The sequence below is a fragment of the Rhinopithecus roxellana genome, chromosome 19 (genome assembly GCF_007565055.1).
Source record: "Rhinopithecus roxellana isolate Shanxi Qingling chromosome 19, ASM756505v1, whole genome shotgun sequence".
In the NCBI taxonomy this organism is placed as follows: Eukaryota; Metazoa; Chordata; class Mammalia; order Primates; family Cercopithecidae; genus Rhinopithecus; species Rhinopithecus roxellana.
The window spans coordinates 55,627,376-55,643,189 of NC_044567.1; the positions used below are offsets into that span (position 1 = coordinate 55,627,376).

At 53.5% G+C, this 15,814-nt stretch overlaps 1 protein-coding gene and 1 non-coding gene across 5 annotated transcripts in view; both read left to right on the forward strand.

The window, feature by feature from the left end:
- The window catches only part of SLC43A2 (solute carrier family 43 member 2), a 57,317-nt gene that overhangs the window by 11,338 nt on the left and 30,165 nt on the right, over positions 1–15,814 (forward strand). For all 4 annotated transcript variants that reach the window (XM_010373504.2, XM_010373507.2, XM_010373506.2 and 1 more), the window contains exons 3-5: positions 1,440–1,647; positions 3,879–3,934; positions 5,672–5,748. In XM_010373504.2, coding sequence (XP_010371806.1) covers positions 1,440–1,647; positions 3,879–3,934; positions 5,672–5,748 — 341 coding nt within the window. The remainder of the gene's footprint in view (positions 1–1,439; positions 1,648–3,878; positions 3,935–5,671; positions 5,749–15,814) is intronic.
- LOC115895064 lies at positions 1,915–2,018 on the forward strand. The gene has a single exon (XR_004055267.1). It is a non-coding gene; the product is annotated as a small nucleolar RNA U13 (small nucleolar RNA).

Here is a 15,814-nt window from a genome sequence, read left to right on the forward strand (position 1 = left end):
AAATACAAAAATTAGCCAGGTGTGGTGGCATGTGCCTGTAATCTCAGCTACTCGGGAGGCTGAGGCAAGAGAATTGCTTGAACCCAGGAGGCGGAGGTTGCAGTGAGCCGAGATCATGCTACTACACTCCAGCCTGGGCAACAGAGTGAGACTCTGTCTCAAAAAAAAAAAAAAAAAAAAAAGGCCAGGCGGGATGGCTCACGCCTGTAATCCCAGCACTTTGGGAAGCCGAGGCAGGCGGATCACGAGGTCAGGAGATCGAGATCATCCTGGCTAACACGGTGAAACCCCGTCTCTACTTAAAAAATACAAAAAATTAGCCGGGCGTGGTGGCGGGCGCCTGTAGTCCCAGCTACTCAGGAGGCTGAGGCAGGAGAATTGCTTGAACCCAGGAGGCAGAGGTTGCAGTGAGCCGAGGTCATGCTACTACACTCCAGCCCGGGCAACAGAGTGAGACTCCGTCTCAAATAAAAGAAAAAAAAGAAAGAGAAAATATCAGGGGGAGAAGGTGAGAAGGTGGCGTCTGTTCCACGTTTGAGAAGGCAGCTGGACTTCCCATTGAAGGAGACGTCCGGGTCTCTGCACACTGACAGAGGAGAACCAGGCTATCGGGGTGAGGCCAGTGCTTGTCCTTCCCATGTGGTCTGGGGTCTGCCTCCATACTGGCTTCAGTCTGCCCCCATGGACACAGCTGCCGTGAGAAGGTTCTCCCCAGCCTGGGGTCGCACAGCCAAGGCAGGACCCTGAGGTCTGCTGTTCTAGGGTGGCGGATGCTCTGGAATGGGACTCTCAGAGTCCCATTTGTTGTTCTTCAAGGGACACGTGAAGCTCCTGAATCTGTGGATAAAACTTGGTGTGCGTTTTCTGGGGAGGTCTTTATTGGATTCTTCAAAGGGTTCACAAAAGCTACCCCTCAAGTTAAGAAACTGTTTTCAGCCGGGCGCGGTGGCTCAAGCCTGTAATCCCAGCACTTTGGGAGGCCAAGACGGGCGGATCACGAGGTCAGGAGATCGAGACCATCCTGGCAAACACGGTGAAACCTCGTCTCTACTAAAAATACAAAAAAACTAGCCGGGCGAGGTGGCGGCGCCTGTAGTCCAAGCTACTCGGGAGGCTGAGGCAGGAGAATGGCGTGAACCCGGGAGGCGGAGCTTGCAGTGAGCTGAGATCCGGCCACTGCACTCCAGCCTGGGTGACAGAGCGAAACTCCGTCTCAAAAAAAAAAAAAAAAAAAAAAAAAAAAAAGAACCTGTTTTCACTCCAGGGAGCTTGAGCCAAATGGCCATCCAAGCCTGCTGTGGGGTAGCCTGAGCCCTCGAGAGGCCCCCAGCCAGCCCTGGCATTCCCAGTGGGGGACTCCGAATGGGCACCTGCCCCTCTGATCTTTGGGAATCCCTGTCTTGACCCTGAGGTCAGGGTTTCCTTCCCTCTTCACACAGAGAATGTCACCAACGGCACAGTGGGCAGCACAGCAGAGCCGGGGCACGAGGAGGTGAGCTGGATGAACAGCTGGCTCAGCTGCCAGGCCCAGGACGAGATGCTAAATTTGGCCTTCACCGTGGGCTCCTTTCTGCTTAGTGCCATCACCCTGCCCCTGGGTATCGTCATGGACAAGTATGGCCCGAGGAAGCTCAGGCTGCTGGGCAGGTCAGTGCGGGTCCCTTAGCGGGGCAGGGAGTGGGCAGGTGGACCCCCTGGGCTGAGTTCCCCATGGAAGGGTATCCTGGTCACACCTGCTATCAGGTATACTGTGGAGCTCCCTGAAGGCCCATCCAGAATGGAGTTCCTTCCCCATCCGCCACCGAATCAGCAGGTACTGTGGTCCTCGCCATGCTCCAGTACTCAGTAAGAAAAGCACCAGGCTCCATCCCCCGGGGATCTGGAGTTGCTTGTCACTAAGAACATGGGTTTCTGATCCCTTTGTAGTTCATAAGCGTAATAATTGGGGTTTCACTCTCATGTGTGAGACATGCTTCCCTCAAACCTTCTTATGAGGCTGGCACAGTATTCATCTGATGAGAAAAAAAACACAAAACACTGGTTTCCACAGCCCGTTTGACCTTATGCCTCCACCAGAAAAAAGATTTTCAACACTTACCCCCAATATAATAAGCACATCAAGTTATAAATATGTATATCTGTGCCTTTTTTTTTCTTTTTTTTTTTTGAGACGGAGTCTCGCTCTGTCGCCCGGGCTGGAGTGCAGTGGCCGGATCTCAGCTCACTGCAAGCTCCGCCTCCCAGGTTTACACCATTCTCCTGCCTCAGCCTCCCGAGTAGCTGGGACTACAGGCACCCGCCACCTCGCCCGGCTAGTTTTTTGTATTTTTTAGTAGAGACGGGGTTTCACCGTGTTAGCCAGGATGGTCTCGATCTCCTGACCTTGTGATTCGCCCGTCTCGGCCTCCCAAAGTGCTGGGATTACAGGCTTGAGCCAGCGCGCCCGGCCTTTTTTTTTTTTTTCAAGACAGAGTCTTGCTCTGTCACCCAGGCTGGAGTGCAGTGGCGCGATCTTGGCTCACTGCAACCTCTGCCTCCTCAGTTCAAGCGATTCTCCTGTCTTACCCTCTCGAGTGCCTGGGATTACAGGTGCCCACCACCATACCCAGCTAATTTTTGTATTTTTAGTAGAGACAGGGTTTTACCATGTTGGCCAGGCTGGTTTCGAACTCCTGGCCTCAGGTGATCCACCCGTCTCGGCCTCCCAAAGTGCTGGGATTACAGGCGTCAGCCATTGTGCCTGGCCCCTATGCCATTCTTTTTTTCTTTTTTTTTTCTTTTGAGATGGAGTTTTGCTCTTGCCCAAGCAACTGCAGCCGGAGTGCAGTGGCTCCCAGCCCCCTATGGCATTCTTAATGTGCTTTATAATACATATACAAAAATATAAATGAAAATGGGCTGGCCATGGTGGCTCATGCCTGTCATCCCAGCATTTTGGGAGGCAGAGGTGGGCGGATCACCTGAGGCCAGGAGTTCAAGACCAGCCTGGCCAATGTGGCAAAACTCCATCTCCACTAAAAATACAAAAATTAGCCAGGCGTGGTGGCACGTACCTGTAATATTCCAGCTACTCAGGAGGCTGAGGCAGGAGAAATGCTTGAACCTGGGAGGCGGAGCTTGCAGTGAGCCAAGATTGCGCCATTGTACTCCAGCCTGGGCGACAGAGCGAGGCTCCGTCTCAAGAAAAACCAGAAAAAGGCCAGGCGCAGTGGCTCACGCCTGTAATCCCAGCACTTTGGGAGGCCGAGGCGAGCGGATCACGAGGTCAGGAGATTGAGACCATCCTGGCTAACAGGGTGAAACCCCGTCTCTACCAAAAATACAAAAAGAAATTAGCCAGGTGTGGTGGCAGGTGCCTCTAGTCCCAGCTACACGGGAGGCTGAGGCAGGAGAATGGCCTGAACCCGGGAGGCAGAGCTTGCAGTGAGCGGAGACCACGCCACTGCACTCAAGCCTGGGCCATAGAGCGAGACTCCATCTCAAAAAAAAAAAGAAAAATCAGAAAAAGGCCAGGTGCAGTGGCTCACGCCTGTAATCACAGCACTTGGGAGGCCGAGGCGGGCGGATCACGAGGTCAGGAGATCGAGACCATCCTGGCTAACAGGGTGAAACCCTGTCTCTACTAAAAATACAAAAGTTAGCCGGGTGTGGTGGCGGGCACCTGTAGTCCCAGATACTCGGGGAGGCTGAGGCAGGAGAATGGCGTGAACCCGGGAGGCGGAGCTTGCAGTGAGCCGAGATTGCGCCACTGCACTCCAGCCTGGGAGACAGAGCGAGACTCCGTCTCAAGAAAAACCAAAAATGACAAAAAAAAAAAAAACAAAAACACGGAATAAAGTCATAGTGGTCAATAACATTCCGTTTCTGCTTGGTTTTAGCGCCTGCTTTGCGGTTTCCTGCTTGCTGATTGCATATGGAGCCAATAACCCAAACAGTGAGTGTGCCCTTCCTCCATCTTTCATCAGGGACTGGGGAGAGAGTGCCCCGAGCTGCTCCCAGGCCCACCTGCTCTCGGACACTGTCCTGGGCCTGCTGCTCGCTGCTCAAGTTAGAGGGGACACCTGTTAGGCCTCTACTCAGTTACTTATCTCAAACGGATGGGGGGATCAGAGAGCAGCCACCCTAGACAGGAGCTCCAGGGTATGAGCAATTTCCACCTCATCACCAAACCAAGCCAGTCCCTCACTGATGCCAACCCGAGAGGCAAGTTCTAAGAACCAGGCCGGCTGCAGGGGCACGGTCCTCAGTGTGTGCAGAAGTCACGAGCCGAGTCCCCTCCAGGCAGCACGGGCCAAAGCATGAAGGATGGCTTAGAAGCCACCTGGTCCACAACCCTGTTCAGGTGGAGCCATTGTTTTAAGGACTTGTAGTGCAAACACCAAAAAAGGACTTGAGTTTCACCAAAATCTTAGCCAGGCTCATCTACTGATTTTCAAGAACCTATACTTTTGATTTTGGTGAAGTAGCTTCTTTAGGCCTCCTGCTTGCTGCTTATGTTTGTTTTTGTTGTTGTTGTTGTTTTGTTTTAGAGACAGGGTCTCTCTGTCACCCAGGCTGGAGTGCAGTGGTGCAGTCACAGCTTACTGCACCCTGGACCTCCCGGGCTCAAGTGATCCTCCCACTTCAGCCTCCAGAGTAGCTGGGACTGCAGGCATGCACACCCACACCTGGCTAATTTTTAATTTTTTTTTTTTTAGAGATGAGGTCTCACTTTGTTGCCTGGGCTGTTCTTTTTTTTTTTTTTTTTTTTTTGAGACGAGTTTCGCTCCTGTTACCTAGGCTAGAGTGCAATGGCGTGATCTTGGCTCACAGCAACCTCCGCCTCCCAGGTTCAAGCCATTCTCCTGCCTCAGCCTCTGGAGTAGCTGGGATTACAGGCGTGCGCCACCATGCCCAGCTAATTTTGTATTTTTAGTAGAGATAGGGTTTCTCCATGTTGGTCAGGCTGGTCTCGAACTCCGGACCTCAGGTGATGCGCCTGCCTTGGCCTCCCAAAGTGCTGGGATCACAGGCATGAGCCACTGTGCCCGGCCTCCGGGCTGTTCTTGAACCCCTGGGCTCAAGCAATTCTCCTGCTTCAGCCTCCCGAAGTGTTGGATTTCTAGGCGTGAGTCACTGCCTGGACACTGCTACTATTAATTGGAGGAAAGAAGATGGGTGTGGACCTTTTGCAAGAGCCCAAGCTCTGTGAAATAGGCAAGAGGAGGCCGGGCGCGCTGGCTCACGCCTGTAATCTTAGCACTTTGGGAGGCTAAGACAGGCAGATCACCTCTGGCGAGGAGTTCAAGACCAGCCTGGCCAACATGGCGTGACATACAAAAATTAGCCGGGTGTGGTGGCGCATGCCTGTAATCCCAGCTACTTGGGAGGCTGAGGCAGGAGAATCACTTGAACCCAGGAGTCAGAGGTTGCAGTGAGCCAAGATTGTGCCACTGCACTCCAGTCTGGGCGACAAGAGCAAAACTCCGTCTCAATTAAAAAAGAAAAAAGAAATAGGCTAGAGGAAGGGGGTGAGAAAGGGTCAGTTCCACTCCCCAGATGTCAGGTACTAACCCCAGCCTGCATTTACTGGATTTACTGGGAGCCTGCACTGCCCAGGACTCTGGGCTGGTCCCGGTTTCCCGGGAGCTCGGCTGGGGTGTCCACTCACGAGCTTTCCATTTCCCTACAGCTCTCTCCGTGCTCATCTTCATCGCCCTGGCTCTGAATGGCTTTGGCGGGATGTGTATGACCTTCACCTCATTAACAGTGAGTACGGACTTTTTTTTTTTTTTTTGAGACGGAGTCTCGCTCTGTCCCCCGGGCTGGAGTGCAGTGGCCGGATCTCAGCTCACTGCAAGCTCCGCCTGCCGGGTTTACGCCATTCTCCTGCCTCAGCCTCTGGAGTAGCTGGGACTACAGGCGCCCACCACCTCGCCCGGCTAGATTTTTGTATTTTTTTAGTAGAGACGGGGTTTCACCGTGTTCGCCAGGATGGTCTCCATCTCCTGACCTCGTGATCCGCCCATCTCGGCCTCCCAAAGTGCTGGGATTACAGGCTTGAGCCACCGCGCCCGGCCGAGTACGGACTTTTTAAAGCTCTGCAGTTCAGTAATCCGCTTCTAAATTTGAGGCCGCTTTGACTGGTTTCTGTGTCCTTGCCTTCCATGTGCCTGCATGTGCCTGGATGTCCCAGACTGTAAAGGGGCTATGGATGAGGTGTTCTGGCAGCAGAGCCCAGCAGGGCCTCCTCAGCTGAGGTCCCTACAGGCAGCAGGGCGTGGCTCTCACAATCCCTTACCTTTTTGTTGTTTGTTTTTCTGAGACGGAGTCTTGCTCTGCCGCCCAGGCTGGAGTGCAGTGGCGCGATCTCGGCTTGCTGCAACCTCTGCCTCCCAAGTTCAAGCGATTCTCCTGCCTCAGCCTCCCGAGTAGCTGGGACTATGGGCGCCCGCCACCACGCCCAGCTAATTTTTGTATTTTTAGTACAGACGGGGTTTCTCCATGTTGGTCAGGCTGGTCTCGATCTCCTGACCTCAGGTGATCCACCCGCCTCGGCCTCCCAAAGTGCTGGGATGACAGGGGTGAGCCCCTGTGCCCGGCTGACATTCCCTGCCTTCTGATCTGGGCTTTGACGCTGAGGAAGCAGCTCACTAGCCATGTGCCCAAGGAAGGCAGAGGCAGGAAGACAAAACGCTGCCGCCCTCTTTCTTTTCCTGTTTTCCTCGGCAGCTGTCATCAGGGTCTCTGGGAGCTTCGGCTCATGGAGCAGCCTGAACACCTGCCTCCCGTGGAACTGCCCCAAACTTTGCCTTTGTCCAGAGCCAGATGGAAAACTCAGGGGAACACCTGGGCTTCTCCTCCTCTTGTTTTCCTCCATGCCCAGGCACAGACAGTCGCCTGAGGGAGATGTTTCCTCGGGGTACTGAGCACCCCCTTGTTGGAAGCCTCAGGAAATCACAAAATGTGCTGCTTCTTGATGTGAGGGAGGCAGAAGGAAGGTGGGGTTGAAAGAAAGAAAGTCAAAAAAGGGGCAAGACTAAGGCAGGAGAATTGCTTGAACCTGGACGGTGGAGGTTGTGGTGAGCCGAGACCGCGGCATTGCACCCCAGCCTGGGCAACAAGATCAAAACTCTGCTTAAGAAAAAAAAATTCTGTAAGCCTGTCTTCAGTTTGAAATATATTTCTTCAGTATTTAAAAGATCTGCATATACCAGTGTTATTCTTTTTGTTAAAAAAAAAAAACAAAACTGATAACTTGCCTTTTCTCTTAACATATCTTTTTTTGTTGTTTTTGAGACAGAGTCTCCCTCTGTCACCCAGGCTGGGGTGCAGTGGCATGATCTTGGCTTACTGCAAGCTCCGCCTCCCGGGTTCACGCCATTTTCCTGCCTCAGCCTCCCAAGTAGCTGGGACCACAGGTTCCTGCCACCACGCCCAGCTAATTTTTTGTATTTTTTGTAGAGACAGGGTTTCACCATGTTAGCCAGGATGGTCTCGATCTCCTGACCTCGTGATCCGCCCGCCTCGGCCTCCCAAAGTGCTGGGATTACAGGCGTGAGCCACTGCGCCCGGCCTCCCTTAATGTATCTTTTACATCCTTTCCTGTCGGTACTTAGAAATCTGCCTTATTATTAAGCAGTTCTGTATTATTCTTTAATATAGATGGACCATCATTTATTCAATCAGTTTCCTACTAATGGACTTTTGGCTTGGTTTCCAATTTTTCTAATTTATGAATGCTGCTGAAGTTAACATCCCTGTACATGTATTTCTGTAAAATAAGTTCCTGGCAGTGGAAGTGCTGGGCCACAGGATTAGCATGTTTTAAAATTTAATATGTACTGTTAAATAGCCTTCTAAAAAGGTCATCTGGCTGGGCACTGTGGCTCACGCCTGTCATCCCAGCACTTTGGGAGGCTGAGGCAGGCAGATCACCTGAGGTCAGGAGTTTGAGACCAGTCTGGTCAAAAAGGCGAAACCCCGTCTCTACTAAAAATACAAAAATTAGCCAGGCGTGGTGCCAGGTGCCTGTAATCCCAGCTACTCCGGAGGATGAGGCAGGAGAATTGCTTGAACCCAGGAGGCGGAGGTTGCAGCGAGTCGAGATTGCGCCATTGCACTCCAGCCTGGGCAACAAGAGTGAAATTCCGTCTCAAAAAAAAAAAGCCTGCCTGCCACCCCAAGCCCACCAGCGTGCACACGAGTGCCTTTTTCTCCATGTCCCTTCCAGTGCCATGTCATTCATCTTTCAAACATAGCCACTCTGATCCGATGAAACATGATATACCGTTTTTAAAATTTATTTCATTATTAGTGAGACGGAGCATCTTTTCTCCTCTTCGTTGGTCATTGGCATTTCTTCTGTGAATTGCTTCTTTGTGTCATTTGTCTATTTTTCTACGGTGCTCTTGATTTTATTATTATTAGTATTTAGTGACTTGTAAGAGCTCTTTCAAATACAGAGAAACTGGTGTTCTTCCCGAGCGAGCAAGAGATCTTACCCTGGGGTTTTCAGGGCTCTACATGGTCCATGAGTAAGTTTCAGGAGGACCGTGCGCACCCTTGAAATTCCGTGCCAACAAATCGTGTGTAGGTGCCGCTCAGCTGTGTCTTTCTGGAGGGGAGGGTCCATTACTTTCACTGGCCTCTGGCAGGTCTGTGTGACGGCTAAAAACCACTGCGGTGGCCAGGCACGGTGACTCACGCCTGTAATCCCGGCACTTTGGGAGACCGAGGCAGGTGGATCACCTGAGGCGAGGAGTTCAAGACCAACCTGGCCAACATGGTGAAACCCCATCTGTACTAAACATACAAAAATTAGCCTGGGATGGTGGCGGGCACCTGTAATTCCAGCTACTCGGGAGGCTGAGGCGGGAGAATTGCTTGAACCCGGGAGGCGGAGGTTGCAGTGAGCTGAGATCGCACCACTGCACTCCAGCCTGGGTGGCAGAGTGAGACTCCATGTCAAAAAAAAAAAACACACAAACCACTGCGGCAGGAGGGTTTCTATTCACTCTTTGCTCTCCCACTGAAGGCAAAAAGCTACACAGGCTAGATAGTGACCAGGCAAGAGAGTCACCTGATCACCATGTAAAGTGTTTGGCTATGAGAGGTCTGCCTAAGGGAGGCTGCTGGTTTGTTCTTCAGGATTTTCATGTTTTGAGCTAGAGCAGGGGTCACCATTGCCAGGCCAAGCCCAGGCCACCGCCTGTTTTTGTAAACAAAGCTTCATGGGGCAGGGCTGTGCCTGTTTGCTCCTGTCTGTGGCTGCTTTTGTGCTATAGCGGGAGAGTTACGCAGTTGTGACAGAGACCATATGGCTTGTAAAGCCCAGGCACAGTAGCTCACGCCTATAATCCCAGCACTTTGGGAGGCCGAGGCGGGTGCATCACCTGAGCTCATGAGTTTGAGACCAGCCTGGCCAACATGGTAAAACCTCGTCTCGACTAAAAATGCGAAAAGTAGCCAGACGTGGTGGCGAGTGCCTGTAGTCCCAGCTACTCAGGAGGCTGAGGCAGGAGAATCGCTTGAACCCGGGAGGCGGAGGTTGCAGGGAGCTGAGATTGTGCTACTGCACTCCAGCCTGGGTGACAGAGCGAGACTCTGATTCAAAAAAAAAAAAAAAGTCTACTGTCTGGTCCTTTATGGAAAAAGTTTGCCAACCCTTGGTCTAGAGGCCCCAAGAAGCTGCTACGTCACTGTTCCTCATCTGAGGGCATGTGCTGACACCCACCCTTCACACCCACACCCTCTGGCTGCAGGGGCCAGCCCTCCTTCTAAGTCGTCTCTTTCCCCCTCCCCCCAGGGCTGGAGGGAGCTCCGTGGGCATTCCCCTGTCCCATGAGGCCTCTGATGAGGGCTCCAGGGCCGGCTCCTTGAGAACAGACCCCGAGAGGGAAATGAGGTCAGGGAGGACAGGGCCGAAACAGTTGAGCAACACCCTTGGGCTGACCAGGGCTTCTGCTGAGCAGAGTGGAATCTCATTGCGAGACAACCCAGGCCTTGAGAAAGCAGAACTGTTGGGATCGGCTCCTGGAGACGCCAAGCTCGGGGCACAATGGCACTTTCTGTGTGTGTCTCCCACCCATGTTCTAATTTTGGGGACAGAGGAGTCTCCAGGGTCGCCTTTAGGAATTTCTAACTCCAGCCGGGTGCGGTGGCTCATTGAGCCTGTAATCCTAGCACTTCGGGAGGCCGGGGCGGGCCGATCACGAGGTCAGGGGATCGAGACCATCCCGGCTAACACGGTGAAACCCCATCTCTACTAAAAACACAGAAAAAACTAGCCGGGCATGGTGGCGGGTGCCTGTAGTCCCAGCTACTCGGAGGCTGAGCCAGGAGAATGGTGTGAACCCAGGAGGCGGAACTTGCAGTGAGCCACTGCACTCCAGCCTGGGCGACAGAGTGAGACTCCCTCTCAACAACAACAACAAAAAAGGAATTTCTAACTCCAATCTTTAACAACCATGTTGGGGCCGTGGATAATAGCTCTGTGATAACCTAAGAATCTGGGGGATGGCGTTGCCGTGGAAACCTTAATTTGGGGACTTCCTGGGTCCCAGGGGGCTCTGTGCTGCATGGGCTATGGTCTAAATACCGATGACCAGGGGCTGCGAGCTGTTACCCCCGCTGGTGGAGGGGGGCTCCAAGTGGGCACACGCCTTTTCCTCGTAGTCCAGGAGGAGATGGCTGCGAGCCCTCCTTCCAGGGCCCGAGAGGTCGGCACCCGTGGGTGGCTTTTCCTTCCCAAGTGGAGGCTCCGAGGGACAAAGGTGGCTCTCACGTCCATGCGCTGCCCAGTAGCCAGTGCTGGCTCTCCCAGGGCCCTGTGGCACAGGGCCTGGGCCACCACGTAGCATCCGTGGAGGGCGGACACCAGGTCACTCCACGGGGGCAGAGCACTCCCCATGGTGTGGAGCCACAGCCTCCCGCGGGACAGCTGGATGGCACACTCCATGTTTGCTCAACGCCTCACGTTTGTACAGCCCTTTGCGCTCGCTTCATCGGCTGCAGCACAAACACGGCTGGCGGCTGAGGCCGCATCTTTGGGTTGCCACCCTCCAACCCGGAGCCTCGGTTGCTTAGAGATGGGAGCAGCTGCAGCCAAAATTGTGAACCTGCCATTTCCACTCCGTGACGCTGACCCTGTCCCCGTGGGTGGGACGGGGAGTTCCGAGCAGAAGCCACACAGAAAAGGAGGTTTCAAAATGTTGCCAGGCTCCCTGATGAAACATTTCTCTGTGGCTTTTCCCTTTTGATTTCTTCAAGTCTGACTCTGAGGAAGACATGATTTCATGGGAGTTGAGATCTGAGGGAAGTGAAGAGGATGCACATCCGTCTTCAGATCCTAGAGAGGAGGGCAGGGTGGCAGATGCGCCCAGAAAGGGGACAGGAGTTTAGCGCCCCGGCTCAGTAGACCCCGCTTCTGCAGCCAGGAGAGGGTCCCGCGGTGCCCCCCGGCCGGCTCTGGAGGGTCTAGGTGCCTGGTGAGCCGGACTTGCCAGTGCCCAGTGCCTGTTCTGCCTCCCCACCTTCCTCTGTTTCTGGCCTGTGCCTTGGGGAAGCTCAGGCAGTCAGCTGCTTGCCGTTGGTTTGGGGAGAATTTGCCATCTGAGGGTTCTGTCTCATGAATTTGCTGCAGCATGTGACCACGTTCAGGGCTGGACAGAAAAGGCAGTTGCACTGGCAGGGCTAGACCTGGCTGGGAAGGCATGGGAGGTGGCAGGGGGAGGGGAGCATATGCCCTTCCTCTCCCTTCAGCACTGAAGCAGAAAGGTGAGCACAAGGACCTTTTCCTGGGCACTGTGTGCTTGGAGGTACCTGGTTGCTGTGGGTAGGAACAGCCCAGCCTGGCCGAGTCTACCTGCTCCGGGATCCTGGCCTGTGCAGGTTGTGCCAGCCTCCACCCACCGCTCAGCTCCCCAGCCTCCTGCAGGCCAGGGAGGACTCGGGAGGCCGTGGATGTGAAAAGTCAGGGCCTGGGGTGCCACAGTGGCCCCTTGTTTCTGCCTGCCTGCAATGCCATGGCCTGCCCTGGGCCAAAAGGCACATACGTCCAGCATCTAAGAGAAGCTCCCCCGTCCGCACTGTCCCAGGGCCTTGGCCCTCCGGGCACTCCTGTCCGGTGGCCATGCTCTATGGCCAGAATGCCAGGGGAGGGGCTGCCTGCAGCTGCTGTTTTCCTGTCTGGGAAGGTCACACGGTCCAGCCTGTTTATGCTGCAGCCAGGGGGCTGAGAGAGAGTCATGGGCTTCCCTGTGAGTGAGGCCACATGGAGGCTGCGCAGCCCAGGCCGGCAGGACAGGTGCTGCCCACTCCAGCTCTGACCCGCACGGAGATGGCAAGGGGGCTGTGGGAAGCACCCGAGGGCTGGAAGCGGGGCTTGTACTCCCACCTATGAGTGTGGTGGTGAGTCAGGAAACAGCGTCTGCTGTGTGTCTTCACCGGCATCTCATTGCAGCACAGCTCTGGCTTCCCGCTTCTCCTCCACCAGCCCTCGAGGCCCACACTAGCGCTCTGCTCAGCACTCAGCCCTCACTCTGGCACTGCAGCTTCCGAATAGCCATTATGCGCAGCTGAGACCGGCAGTGGCAGGGAGGCTGGGAAGCGAGTGAGCGAGAGGGGAAATGTGGGGAGTGATCCAGATGTGAGGATGACCCACGGGAGTCCACGGGAAATGCCAGCCCACTCGATACTGTGGCGCTGGACCGTGGGGAGGTCAGCCGAAGGCGGCCAGCAGGAGGTGAGGGCAGGGGGCAGATGCGCCTAAAAGGAGCTTCAGAAGAAATGTAAGAAATCTCTAGATGGGGACTGGGCATGGTGGCATCCGCCTGTCATCTCAGCTACTCAGGAGGATGAGGTGGGCAGATCTGGGCACGGTGGCATCCGCCTGTCATCTCAGCTACTCAGGAGGATGAGGTGGGCAGATCTGGGCACGGTGGCATCCCCTGTCGTCTCAGCTACTCAGGAGGATGAGGTGGGCAGATCTGGGCACGGTGGCATCCCTCTGTCATCTCAGCTACTCAGGAGGATGAGGTGGGCAGATCTGGGCATGGTGGCATCCCCTGTCGTCTCAGCTACTCAGGAGGATGAGGTGGGCAGATCAGTTGAGCCCAGGAGTTCTGTGCTGTGTTGATGAGACGTCTCTGCTAAGTTCAGCATCAATATGGTGATCTCCGGCGGGTGGGGGACCACCAGGTTGCTTAAGGAGGGCTGAACCGGCCCAGGTCAGAAACAGAGCAGGTCAAAAGTGTCCTGCTATTCAGCAGAGGGATCACGCTTGTGAAGAGCCACTGCGCTCCAGCCGGGGCAATATAGCACGACCTCATCTCTAAAAATAAATTTTAAAAAATGACCGGCGCGGTGGGTCACGCCTGTAATCCCAGCACTTTGGGAGGCCGAGGTGGGTGGATCACCTGAAGTCAGGAGTTCGAGACCAGCCTGGCCAACATGGCGAAACCCCGTCTCTACTAAAAATATTTAAAAAATTAGCTGGGCGTGGTGGCAGGTGCCTGTAATCCCAGCTACTTGGGAGGCTGAGGCAGGAGAATCGCTTGAACCGGGGAGGTGGAGTTTGCAGTGAGCTGAGATCGTGCCACTGCACTCTAGCCTGGGCGACAGAGCAAGACTGTCTCAAAAAATAAATAAGGAGGCCAGCCGCAGTGGCTCACGTCTGTAATCCCAGCTCTTTGGGAGACTGAGACGGGCGGATCACGAGGTCAGGAGATCGAGACTATCCTGGCTAACATGGTGAAATCCCATCTCTACTAAAAATACAAAAAAATTAGCTGGGCGTAGTGGAGGCGCCTGTAGTCCCAGCTACTCAGGAGGCTGAGGCAGGAGAATGGCGTGAACCCGGGAGGTGGAGCTTGCAGTGAGCCAAGATCATGACACTGCACTCCTGCCTCAGAGCAAGACTCTGTCTCAAATAAATAAATAAATAAATAAATGAAAAATAAACCTGTAGTTGAAGGGTGCAAATTGGATCTTAATAAGGCACATGTAAAAGCCGTAGGATCCAAACTGAAGTGTGTATTAGTCGGGGCCACAGGAGGTTCCAGAGAGGCAGTGTGGTCTGGGGCTACGCACAGAGACTTGGCCTGGCTTGAATCCCCAGTTTGACCATTACTAGCTTGGGGGAGTCCCTTGACTTTTCCAATCTTTAAGTTTTTTTTTTTTTTTTTTTTTTTTTTTTTTTTTTTTTTGAGGCAGAGTTTCACTCTTATTGCCCAGGCTGGAGTGCAATGGCGCGATCTCAACTCACTGCAACCTCCGCCTCCTGGGTTCAAGCCATTCTCCCGCCTCAGCCTGCCGAGTAGCTGGGATTATAGGCACCCACCACCACGCCTGGCTAATTTTTTGTATTTTTAGTAGAAACGGGGTTTCACCATGTTGGCCAGGCTGGTCTCGAACTCCTGACCTCAGGTGATCCACCTGCCTTGACCTCCCAAAGTGCTGGGATTACAGGTGTGAGCCACCGCGCCCGGCCTCATGGTGTTTTTTGACCAATAAAAGTTTTTTTTTTTTTTTTTTTTTGAGAAGAAGCCTTGCTCTGTCGCCCAGGCTGGGGTGCAGTGGCCGGATCTCAGCTCACTGCAAGCTCCACCTCCCGGGTTCACGCCATTCTCCTGCCTCAGCCTCCCAAGTAGCTGGGACTACAGGCGCCCGCCACCTCGCCCGGCTAGTTTTTTGTATTTTTAGTAGAGACGGGGTTTCACCATGTTAGCCAGGATGGTCTCGATCTCCTGACCTTGTGATCCGCCCGTCTCGGCCTCCCAAAGTGCTGGGATTACAGGCTTGAGCCACCGCGCCCGGCCAGAAGTTTTTAAATAGGTGGTCAAAAGTGTGTTTCAGCTTTTGGGGAGTACCTAGCATTTGTGTCAAAAGAAATCTCTCTGAAGAGAACCTGAAGGGTGACCTTGACCAGTGAAGCCCAAAGCATAAACATCCTGACAGCAGTCAGTGTGTGGCCACAATAGAGTACCAAGTATGGGAGGAGAAAGGCTGTCTCTGTGGACACTAATTATTTATTTAAAGGGGAATACTAATTTGTGTTTTATCCTGTAGTTGGCTTCCTTTTCTTCCTCCCAAAGCTGTGGTGCCTGCCAGAGGACACTTTCCTCATTGACTGTGCCCAGGAGCAGCCTGACCAGAAGATTTTCCTTATGATTAAGTCGTAACACATATAATAGCAACTATTGTTAATACCCTATTTATGATCTTTAAAACCCTCGGCCAGGCACGGTGGCTCACGCCTATAATCCCAGCACTTTGGGAGGCCAAGGGGGGTGGATCACCTGAGGTCAGGAGTTTGACACCAGCCTGGCCAACATGGTGAAACCCTGTCTCTACTAAAAATACAAAAATTAGCCAGACGTGGTGGCACGTGCCTATAATCCCAGCTACTCGGCAGGCTGAGGCAGGAGAATCACGTGAACCCAGGAGGTGGAGGTTGCAGTGAGCCGAGTTTGCGCCATTGCACTCCAGCCTCGGCAACAAGAGTGAAACTCCATCTCAAAAAGAAAACAAAATACCATGAATTAAGAAGTTAAATGACAAACTAGGAAAATTTATTCATAGTATAGAGAACTGTGAATATCTTTATTTTATTTTTATTATTTTTTGAGACAGAGTCTCGCTCTGTCACCCAGGCTGGAGTGCAGTGGCACGATCTTGGCTCATTGCAACTTCTGCCTCTGGGGTTCAACGATTTTTCTACCTCAGCTTCCCAAGTAGCTGGGATTACAGGCACCTGCCACCATGTCCGGCTAATTTTTTTATTCTTAGTAAAGACGAGGTTTCACCATGTTGGCCAGGCTGGTCTCGAACCCCT